The sequence below is a fragment of the Bubalus bubalis genome, chromosome 17 (assembly GCF_019923935.1).
Source record: "Bubalus bubalis isolate 160015118507 breed Murrah chromosome 17, NDDB_SH_1, whole genome shotgun sequence".
In the NCBI taxonomy this organism is placed as follows: Eukaryota; Metazoa; Chordata; class Mammalia; order Artiodactyla; family Bovidae; genus Bubalus; species Bubalus bubalis.
Genome location: NC_059173.1, coordinates 10,414,472 through 10,426,249, shown reverse-complemented (window position 1 = coordinate 10,426,249; position 11,778 = coordinate 10,414,472). Strand labels below are relative to the sequence as shown.

General features: G+C 42.9%; 1 protein-coding gene and 1 non-coding gene across 6 annotated transcripts in view; one reads left to right on the top strand and one right to left on the bottom strand.

Moving 5' to 3' along the window:
• The first annotated feature begins 112 nt into the window (after positions 1-112).
• On the top strand, positions 113-186 carry TRNAC-ACA. Its single transcript has one exon. It is a non-coding gene; the product is annotated as a tRNA-Cys (tRNA).
• Positions 187-2,640: 2,454 nt separating this feature from the next.
• MAPKAPK5 (MAPK activated protein kinase 5) overlaps positions 2,641-11,778 on the bottom strand; it is a 31,136-nt gene continuing 21,998 nt past the window's right edge. For 3 of the 5 annotated variants that reach the window (XM_044930081.1, XM_006052980.3, XM_044930080.1), the window contains 5 exons: positions 10,032-10,152; positions 6,424-6,554; positions 6,029-6,150; positions 4,924-5,028; positions 2,641-2,828 (listed from right to left, as the gene is read on the bottom strand). In XM_044930081.1, the coding sequence (XP_044786016.1) occupies positions 2,734-2,828; positions 4,924-5,028; positions 6,029-6,150; positions 6,424-6,554; positions 10,032-10,152 (574 nt within the window). In that variant the 3' untranslated portion in view covers positions 2,641-2,733. Of the gene's footprint in view, positions 2,829-4,923; positions 5,029-5,904; positions 6,151-6,423; positions 6,555-10,031; positions 10,153-11,778 lie in introns of those variants that run through there. The other 2 variants (XM_006052981.3, XR_003104212.2) reach the window with 2 other exon arrangements.

Here is an 11,778-nt window from a genome sequence, read left to right as displayed (position 1 = left end):
CCCACTTTAAAGACCAAACAGTGCTGAGTCTTTTGGAACCTCCAGTTTTGTCATGGAGCTCTGTGTCAGGTAGGACCCACTTTTAAACACCCTCCAGGGTATTCTATGGACTTCCCTGGTGGCTCAGTCGGTAAAAGCGTCTGCCTACAATGCAGAAGACCTGGGTTCGATCCCTGGGTCAGGAAGATCCCCCTGGAAAAGGAAACGGCAACCCACTCCAGTACTCTTGCCTGGAAAATCCCATGGACCAAAGGAGGAGCCTCGTAGGCTACAGTCCACGGGGTCACAAAGAGTCAGACACGACTAAGCCACTTCACTTTCAGGCTATTCTAAAACTTTAAGCATGACCCTCTGGACACTCTACTCATTTGGGGGGCCAGTTTAATTCAGTCTAAAGAAACATGAGCAACCTCTGTTCAGAGTAAAAGGAAGCATCTTTTGGATGCCCTTTTAGATCATACCTAAAATTCACCACACAGGGAAATCATCCTGAGCCTTTAGAAGACACCTAAATAACAAATTTGAGAAGTTAATGGTAGACTAGTTCCTCTGCTAGAAGGTTCCTCTGAAGAAAAAGAAGAGTAACAAAGTTAGTTACTGCCTTCCTCACCCCAGGGAATACTGAAGTGAAAGTCACTTAGTTCTTTCCAACTCTTTGCAACGCCATGGACTATACAGTCCATGGAATTCTCCAGGCCAGAATACTGGAATGGGTAGCCTTTCCCTTCTCCAGGGGCTCTTCCCAACCCAGGGATCAAACCTAGGTCTCCCATATTGCAGGCAGATTCTTTACAAGCTGAGCCACAAGAAAAGCCCACAAATACTGAACGTCTGCAATAAAATAAGAAATATAACAGGGATTCAGTTGTTCCAGAAACAAGTGCAGTTTTTCCTGATTGCAGAAAGTGATTTATAAGACTGCATTTCACTGAAAAACAGAATTCAACTTTTAATTCGACTCTCAGCTAAGTTTTTTGGTTTGTTTTTCTCTGCTGCCTGTTAGTTAGATTTTGCCATGTTTAAAAGTATTGAATTCTCCTTACAGGGTATCCATTTATGAGTTATCAGTCATCTGAGATTAGTGAGTCTTACCTCAAAAAACACCTTGGATTAAAAATTCCCCAAAATATGAGGGAACTGATGTATAAGGTAATTCCTAAGAGATATTATTTTTATCATGTATTACTACACTCATTCACACACATATGGGGTATACTAACCAAATGTCATCCTGAAGACATATTAGGAAAGTGGAAGAGTTAGAAAGTAAGTGAGCTCTGTGGGGCTGACTTCGATTGAAGCGAATGTGATGGGATGAAACTGAGTAACTGAGCCTACCGAGCCTTTCCTTCTCCTTGAATTGGAGTTTGCCTATTAGTTCTCCCATTTACCAACACCGAACCAACAACCAAGAACTACTAAAATAAATAAATAAAAACGGTTTGTTATGGAAGCCCATTGCACAACAGCACAGTAGAAAAGCACCGAGCCTTGTTTCTATTCAAGTATCTGATCTCTGGGCCAAAACCATGCTTCCTGAAAATGAAGAGTGCTAAATAAAATACATGCAGTCCAGGGGATGCCAACATGAAACCCAGACAGAAACGTTAGAGAAAAAAGGTAGCTTTAAGACAGAAACCTGGACCATCTTAGTTGCTAAGCTAGTTGTTGTTGTTCAGTCACTAAGTCATGTCCAAGTCTTTGTGACCCCCATGGACTGCAGCACACCAGACCTCCTTGTCCCTCACTATCCCTCCGAGTCTATCCCTTCAGAGTTTACCAAGTTCATGTCCATTGAGCTGGTGATGTTATCCAAGCATCTCATCCTCTGCCACCTTCTTCTTTTGCCTTCCATCTTTCCCAGTATCAGGGTCTCTTCCAGTGAGTCAGCTCTTCGCATCAGGTGGCCAAAGTATTAGAGCTTCAGCTTCAGCATCAGTCCTTCCAATGAATATCCATTAGTCCAGTTTTTATGATATGTAACTTTCTCAGAAAAATCATTCCATAAAAGGAAGTAAGAAGCAATGGAGCTGGTGAGGGCTTCAGGAAATGGGGAGTACAAGGTAGGACCTTGAAGGAAGTGGCAGGGCTGAAGCTCTGATTAAACGTGAAAGAATAAACTCAATAGAGAATCCTATTAAAGAAACACACCAATACCTTTTAACAAATAGGACAAGAAAGAAATGGGACCACTTTTCCCTAGGGAATTAGGGAGAAGAGATACGAGGACTCAGCTCCCTGCCTCTTCCCTCACAGGAGTTGGCACCCTCTGAGTTCCATCAGGCAGTTTGCAACACGGATCCACAAAAAATTCTTGGCACCAGAGCTAATCCACCAACAGTGCAGAGAGGAAATACACAGGGCAACTGAAACCAGATTCCACAGTACTTGATTCAGCTCTTTACTACACAGAGAGGTCAAAATAGTCGGTCCTTTGCCTACCACTGGCAAGTGGTTTTTGTATGCTTTATTACAAATAAAACAATCTTGCTTGACAATACCATCAGCTTTGCAACAGATGACTAAACAATCCTAAAGTAATAGTATATCTCTAGGAACTGAGCTTTTCTTAAAACAAATGAACTATATATACTATTAGTAAATCCTGTATCTAAATTTATATAGCATCTTTAAGCAGTGTGGAAATGAAATTATGATTTATTAATTTACATAAAAATTATACATTAATGAATAAATTTTCAAAAAATTTTTTAAAAAAGTCTGAAGCTGTCATTATTGGGATTCGTGGGAAGTGGTTTGCTCTTCTATCACTTGCTTCACAATTTCAGCCAGTTTTAATCGATCTACTTTATCGGTGAATCCACGACCTGAAACCCAAAAAAGGAAAAGGTGAGTCTCCAAACTGTTGGGGAGATGGTAAGATTCTTGACAGGGACCCAGTAAGGTACACTAGTGTCAAATTCACCTTCACCAATGGAAGAACCATCACCAACACTGATCACAAGCAGTTCAAGTCCCCCATTTTTCAGGCAGAGTTGAGCAGCTTATTAACCTGGTCATAAAAATCCAGTGTTCAGTACAACAGCACAAAAGGAAACCACAAAGAGGGAGAAGTTCCTTGTAATATGTGTCTACAACAGAACTCATATCCAGACTATATAAAGCACTCCTGCACGTTTATGAGAGGTACAAGTCAACAGAAAAATGGGCAACAGAATAGGCACTTCACAAAATCTAAGTGGCCAATAAACATTAAAAAGTGCTTAAGCTTATAAGTCATCAGGGAAAGGCAAAGTAAAATGACACTGCAATGCCAATAGTACTTACTAATTAGAATGACTAAAATGAAAAAGACAATAGCAAGTGCTGGTGTGGATACAGAATAATTAGAACCCTCAAACCCTGCCAGTGGAGGTATACATTGGTACGACCACTTTGGGAAACTGGTGGCCGTACCTTCTAAAGCCAAACAGATGAATATCCCCATGAACCAGCAACTCTAATTCTAGATACATAAGAGAAATGAGTTCCCTGATGGTCCAGTGGTTGGGTGTCTGCCTGCCAATGCAGGCAACATGGGTCTGATCCCTGGTCCAGGAAAATCCCACATGCCACCAGGCAGCTAAGCCCATGAGCCACAGCTACGGAAGCTCACACACTTTGAGCCAATGCTCTGCAATAAGAGAAGTGAAGCCACTGCAATGAGAAGCCTGCACACCGCAACTGGAGAGCAGCCCTTGCTCACTGCAACTAGAGAAAACCTGCGTGAAGCAATGAAGAACCAGTGCAGCTAAAAATAAACAAACGGAAATAAATAAATCTTAAAAAAAGAAGATATATACTAGAGTGTTCAGAGCAGTGCTTTCCTTAATTACCAAAACCTGGAAACAACCCATATATCCATTCAAAAGTAGAATGGATAAATACAAAAACTATTTATGTGGTGTATATATATGGAGAAAAAAACATGAATATATAGAGAGAACATACATACATTTACATATATATATATAAATGAGAAATGAATTGCTACTACACACAACAATATGGTTGAATCTCACAAACATTGACAAAAAGAAGCCAGATACAAAAGAACATAGACTTGGTCTGACTCCATATACATAAAATATAAAATCAGGCAAAACTGATATACAGTGCTAGAAATTGGGCTCATAATTACCCTGTGGGGAAGGAGGTAGTAAAGGAGGGCATATATTCAGGTGCTGGTTACGTGAGAATGTTCACTTTGTGAAAATTTATTGGAAGTGTGCACCTCAAATGTGGTCACTTTTCTGTATAGACGATTTCAAAATCTTAAAAAAAAAAATTCCTAGAGAAGCTAATTTCCAAGTACAGAAATGGCTGGGCTAGTTTTTGGACTTCTCATGTCCAAAATCCAGGCTCCTTGCCTTGAGCATCTTAGACCTGAAGTCTAGGAAGACAATACAAAAGCAGCTCAAAAAATACACCTCTGCCTTTGCCTGTGAGGAAAAAAATTCAATGAGCAGCAGATTTGGGACACTCTACTCTTCAGTGTAACAGGTCTTCTCTAAGCTGAGCAGATCTGCAGGGTGGACTCTGCAGTACTTTGCCCTCTTTCTCCCCTTCGGACTGAACTGCTCTTTAATGATGCGGTTAAAAGCTCAGGTATCTGGAAGGAGTTCTGAGATCTGATGCTTTTTTTTTTTGCCCAGGTGGTATGTGATGGGGGGCTCTGGACAACAATGAATCTGCAACACACAATTCATTTGAACTCTGGAAAATAAGCAAAAAGGCTGGATGTCCAGATATGCCTGGGTAGTTAGTTACTGCAGGATTAACTCCCTGTCCCACAATACTCCACTCAGTCTCCAGCCCTGCTTCACCTGAACACAGATCCAGCTCAGCCCCCAGAGATCCTACATAATGTAAACACAAATACTTTTCTGCATTCCTGGGGAAAGGCATAATTAAGGCTCCTACCATTCCAGCTGAAGCTTTGCAGAGTATCTCTGAGGAGTTTGCATTCCCGGTTATACTTCCAAGCTTCCTGCACTACTTCATTCAGCTTTTCATCTTCATTCTCTCCTATTAATAAAGGTGAAAAAGAAGTTGCATTCCTCTGCAGCATCATGGGGTTTTAGTGTCACAGATGGAAGGACAGGATGTCCAACTTTATTGAGAAGTGATCATTAAAGGTGTGAGCTTTTCCAGACTATCATTACTGCTAGTTCTGCATTACATGTAGACTACTTCTGGTTTCTGAATTCTTCCTACCCTGACCACCTGACAGACATCCCCTGAGGCCCCCAGAGTCTTAGCCCTGGGGGATGGGAAATAGGCAATGTTGGGCTATTGCTGATCAAAAACACCTGGTTAACCTACAAGATCATGAGAAGGAAGGAGAACAAGGCTCAGTGGGCTGCCTTCTTTCTCCTAAGCTCATTTCCTACTCTGGAAGGCTACCTGAGGTACACTAGGTGAGCTCTCTTAAAACCCAAGGAATCTAGGAAGACTGGTCAGTCTCAGTAGTTTTCAGGCCTACAACATGAAGTATCTCATTCATCTGCTGAGAAAAGCCCATCCTATCCCATTAAGTGGAAAGAGAATATATTGAAAGAGAGCTCTCACTCAAAGGACTTATGTATATAAGTCCCAGTCTGCCTGGGATCCAGTAGCAGCCAGGGCCACTTCTGAACTTGGGAGGTCTTCTCTTTATATTCACAAGTTAATGACAGCCTTGTACTCTAGATATGGGCTCTATGGTGTTTCTCAACCTTCCTGACCTTCCCAACCTAATCCTGACCCTGTTCACATTTTCCATCCTCTATCCTGTTATCTCATTAACAAACTAAGAAAATACAAAACTACATGTTATGCCTGAAAGTGCCAATGAAACGCAAACTAGAAGTTTCATAGGAAGCCAAAGGTGGGGCAGAACCCGCCGCATTTCTGAGTACCCACCTCTTCAGTGGGCTGAGTGTGTAAGGCACTTAAGAGGCAAGACGGACACTTTAGATTGAACCACCCCTCCAGCCTCGCGCACACGCACACGCAGCCGCGCACAGAGCAGCAGAAACGGTGTGACCTTTACCAGCCTGGGGGAGGATACACTGAGCAATCACGTCGCGGAGCTTTTCCAAGGCAACATTGGAATCCTCGGCTCCATTCTCGCGGTCATGGATGTAAACACCGTCTTTTGCTTTGGTGCTTTAGAAGTTGGGGAGAGAGGTAATAACAGAGTGAGACCCCAAAACCCAACTCTTCACAAATGTTAACTCTAAACACTAAACATAAGGCAAGATTTTTCAGATAAAATAATTAATTATAAAGTATCTCCAACTTCTGATGCTATTTAAAGAACTTATCCTTTCCACCCTCTTAAGAGGCAAAAAAGGGGCAAGACCTTTGGCTGACCTTTCAGAACCCTGTCCTTGGCCACACCAGCCATGAAGGGAGAATCAAAGAAGTAAGTTCAGTTACCCAAGTAATTTCCTCTTCCTTAGAATGGGGTTGTTCACAGAGTGCAGAGGTTTGAGGCTGACTTTTAGTTCCTGGATCCGCATGTTGGCCAACTGTTCTGCGTGGGCCTGCTGGATCCCTGCAACCACCGCCTGAATGCAAACACTGGTGTCAGGTTTTCATATTCATTTCTGGGCACCTAAAAAACCAATCTAACAGAGTGAGAAGGAGAATCTCTAAAAGAACTAAGCAGGTAATTTCAGTCTTATGCTTGGCAGTATACAAATTTTGAAAAGGCAGAGGACTCTTCCCCATGGGTTAGCAGGGCCCAGGAAATACTAGGCCAGCCAAGGGCCACACAACAGCAAGCCCTTCTTCCCTGCAGGGGGACAGAATGGCAAGTAAGAAAAACGAACAAGGCTCATGCTCATAGTCATTGGCAAGGGCAAATGTAAAGAGAGTCATACATGTACATCAGGGGAAAGGCTGGCAGGCTGCTGCCTGAGAAGACTCCCTGACTGGCATTTATTTGCTGCCCTCAAGGTGGAAACAGTCACCTCAGCCCCAATGACTCAGAACCCTAAGTATTTCACCTGGTGAGCATGGAAGACCCTCACAAACTCTTCTATAAAGCCAATTAATTTACAATGAAAAATAACTGTCATAAAGTCTAGCACTCTTCAAGTCTGTCTTTATGACCAGTGTGTTCTCTCACTATGAGCAGATCAATGAGGGAAAGCAAATAATCAGCAAAAAGCTTTGCAAGAACGAGATGATCCCACTTTTGTATTAAAAAAAAAAAAAAAAAAAAAGGACAAACTGAATGTGTGTGTGTCTCCCCAGAAAAAGATCAGGAAGGATACATCAAGTCACAGATCACCTCACCTCTGAGGGGTGAGACTGAGGCAGGGTAATTAAAAGGAACTTTTGCTTTTTAGTTTATATACCTCTGTGTTATTTGAATTTCAACAACAAAATCTGACAATTAAGAAAAAAAAAATACTTCCTTGGTAAGCACATAATTAGATCCGGAAGAGTTCAAACTCATTGAAGTAAACTACAGTAATTGGCCCTGGCTACCCACCTCCAGACCCGTGCATCTATTTCCTTCTTATCAGAGATAGCCCAACCAAAGAGATGGGAACCCCGCAAGGTGATGAGCTCAGACTCCATCTCCTAGCCACAGCCGAGATGGACACTATTATAGCTTCTGCATGTGGCCATTTTTTCTATACTTCCAAAGCTGACCAGCCTGCATCTTGACCACATCATTTCTTTCAAAATGGGAATACACTGTCACACTCCAGTTCCACCTAAAAGGCCTTTTTCTTCATTAAGAAGATTATGCATATTCAAACTTGGCTTAGTCAGACACTAATCTTAAAGTAACTCCAGAAGACAATCTTCTTCATTTCCAACATCCTGAGGGAAGCCACACTGTAACACTCGAGTGCCGACAATCAGAGGATATAAGTAATCCTGTATTTGGGACTGACCAAACAAACTGGGAGAAATATCAATAACCTCAGATATGCAGATGACACCACCCTTATGGCAGAAAGTGAAGAGGAACTAAAGAGCCTCTTGATGAAAGTGAAAGAGGAGAGTGAAAAAGTTGGCTTAAAGCTCAACCTTCAGAAAACGAAGATCATGGCATCTGGTCCCATCGCTTCATGGGAAATAGATGGGGAAACAGTGTCAGACTTTATTTTTGGGGGCTCCACAATCACTGCAGATGGTGACTGCAGCCATGAAATTAAAAGACACTCCTTGGAAGGAAAGTTATGACCAACCTAGATAGCATATTCAAAAGCAGAAACACTACTTTGCCAACAAAGGTCCCGTCTAGTCAAGGCTATGGTTTTTCCAGTGATCATGTATGGATGTGAGAGGTGGACTGTGAAGAAAGCTGAGCACCAAAGAATTGATGCTTTTGAACTGTGGTGTTGGAGAAGACTCTTGAGAGTCCCTTGGACTGCAAGGAGATCCAACCGGTCCATTCTAAAGGAGATCAGCCCTGGGATTTCTTTGGAAGGAATGATGCTAAAGCTGAAACTCCAGTACTTTGGCCACCTCATACGAAGAGTTGACTCATTGGAAAAGACTCTGATGCTGGGAGGGATTGGGGGCAGGAGGAGAAGGGGACGACAGAGGATGAGATGGCTGGATGGCATCACCGACTCAATGGATGTGAGTTTGAGTGAACTCCAGGAGTTGGTGATGGACAGGGAGGCCTGGTGTGCTGCGATTCATGGGGTCACAAAGAGTCGGACACGACTGAGCGACTGAACTGAACTGAAACAAACCATTTCTGGATTACTGGATACTTTTAAACCAGGAAAACAACTGCACACAGATCAGGGACAGCAGAAAACTCTGCTCCTTCTAGTTCTCCTCTCTTCTCTCACACTCCAGCTAAACTAAGGGAGGTCTTAGCATTCCTTTCTCCTATTCACTTATTCTCTCACACCTCAACTCCATCCCTTCTGAGTGAGTAACTCAAGTCTGTGTCACTGCCTTTACCTTTCAGCCACACTCTGAATTCACACCACACATCTCATTCATTTGAATGTCCATCTACCATCAAATAATAATGAAAATCTAACAGACTTCCCTTTACCCAAACCAGGCTCATTCCTGATTTCCCTGTCAGTGGTATCGCCAGATATGCCACTCACTGTCCCCTTATCTCTAGTCAGTCACCAAAAATTGTTGAAATTTGTCTTCAAAAATATTGAGCTTTTTATTCATCTCTACCTCTCTGCTACTAGGGCAGCTTCCCAGCTTCTAGATTACTGTAGTAGTATTAGGTTGGTGAGTCTGCAAGTCTGACTAACCATCCCTAAATATCTTCCCTGTGCCAGGACTCATCTCAGAAATCTGTAAGAGCCTCTCAATTAGGTCCTACTAAGACTTACACCCCTCTGTCTACTTTCAAAGCCAGGCCCTTCCCTATCACATCCATTTCACCAACTTCCCATTAATGAAATCAGGCTGTTTTTCCCACTGATGAATTTCAGTCTCTAATTTTTTTGCTCATGTTGTTCACCATATGTGGGCACACGTGTTCTCTACTCCAATTCTTCCAAGGCCAGCTCATAGCTAAACATGTAAAGGGGTTTAAAAGTGCCACACAATAGTTAATAACTGTGATGGGTTTTGCTTTCTCTTTGGGAACCCTTCCCTAATTACAGCCCTTCAAAGATGTCTTCTTTTTCTGAATTCCCATAAGAATTCACAGAAAATTTAGCATGCAAAAGCTCTGACGTCTGAGCGCGTTCCCTCTTTGTTTTGTGTTTATTGGTTTTTCTAACCAGTCTTGTTTAAACCCCTTGGGCAAAAGGATGGTTGATGTCTGATCTGATACTGCTCTCTGCCTCAACCCCACAGCACAAATGTGGAAGAGGATACTTTGAATGTTCCCTTAGTGTATGTACCAGGCTTTGATCTGGTCTTTATGGAAGGAAGCTCCTTATTTCCAATCCTGATCTTCAGGAGACAAAAGATGTTTCTCTGGGAAAGACTGTGTGCTCTGCATTGTTTTGCCTTTAACCCCCTCACTGAGTCAAGCCCCAGCATTCCTTCCCAACACCACCATTTTGGCCAACAACATAAGCATCATTCAGAACCTTATCCATCATCAGTTGAGCAGAGGGTAGCACATTATCCAGGGCCTCAGTTGAGTTGAGCCAGGGGTGGTCCAGCACTCCCTCGATGGTAAGTCTTTCCTCCGGTTTGACCTTCAAGAGCCTGTGGAGAAAAGGCCAAAAGGGCTGCCATGCACAGTTGCTTCCAGAAGGCCAGGAAGTTCCCGAGTCTGGCTCTAGCCAGCTCCAACTTCTGACTTTCTACTTTCTGCCAACTCTTACAGCCTAGGCTTTGTGCAGGACAGAGGTGAGATTCTCTTCCCTAACTGTTAGTTGTGAGGGCACTGTGTCCTTAGGCGGTCCTTTCTATACTAAATAAATTGAGATTAAAAATGGTAGGAAAAGGCTTAATCCAGTGATATCTCAGACTGAGTTCTAGGTTCAGTAAGGTAATCAGTCTTACATATGGTTCACAGTTCCTGAGACACTGAATCCCCAGACTAATGTTTCTAGGACAGTGGGCTATAATTTCCAAAAGGGACTCAAAGTACTCTTTTGGCCAACAGTGGCTGTAAAATTAGTTAGGCAATCATACAGTTCTGAAAATCCAGATTGCTACTTGTGATAAAACTTTTAGATATCACCATATGGCAGGACATGAACCCTGAGCCATTTCTCCAAAGACCTTCTAAGCTAAAAATCTAATATCTGAGAAGGGGACGGCATTTCTTTCTAAGCCTAATGTATTGTCTGTACCATCGGCTTTTGACCACAGTTCTTTCCATCTTGTACATTCATACTGATGCAATTCCTAGCTCACCCCAGCATATTCCCTGGACCTTTTACAGCACTCCTTCCAAATACATAGCCTCCCATTCCAAACATCAGTCAGGACAACGTGCCTACTTGCTCTTTCATGTTCTCTGTAACTTTCTGGATCATTGTGAACAGCTTCAGAGTCTAAAGAAGGGATTATTTAGAAAAGACCCTCAATGCTGAGGGAAGATAATCAATGTTACTCTAGTGACAGGAAATACAGTCTATAGAACTGCAGAGAACCACTTAGAGGATATTGATGTTTTGGTTAAGTAGCTGAGAATACAGCATGGAAAGAGCATGGGAAGACAAATTTCAAATTGCCTCCTCCCTCTTAAAACACCTTCACTTGGATATTTTAGAAATGAATCCCTTTTTATATACATAAACACCTAACCAACAGGACAAGTTCACTTCTGAAAGAGAAATAGCTGTACTATTAGGAGACGGTTCCCAGGTACTGCCCCTTTAATGCTTATCTTTATCACATTACAGATGAAGACACTGAAACCAAGAGGAGCAATTACTCAGTGAAGACCAAAGTAGTAATGGCAGAAGAGCGCATAAGTCCCAGGCAGCAGATCCCCTGGCACAGGTGGGCAAAAAAACCAAGCACACCTCCTTTGTAGGCCTGACTTCTTAGTAACTCCAGCTAAGGAGCTGGGGCACGTGCCCATGTGCAAAGTCATTCTTGGGAAAGATATTCTGAAAGGAACAAAACTGCCACGCACGACCATGTCTGTAGGTTTAAGGTGATTTCATGGCCTGTAGTCATTCCACCTGCCTCAGAAGCTGGGTCCACAGAGGCTTCAACCCAAGCCCCTCCTGAACAGCAGGACAGAACAGTGTCCGCCTGAGGAAGGCGGCCCAGGGAGCCTCCGCTGTGGCCACTCGCGCCTCACATCACAGCTGTGCGCTGTTCTGTAAGAAACAAAGGACTCTGCATGCCGTGTGTCCCTCATCCACTCACTTA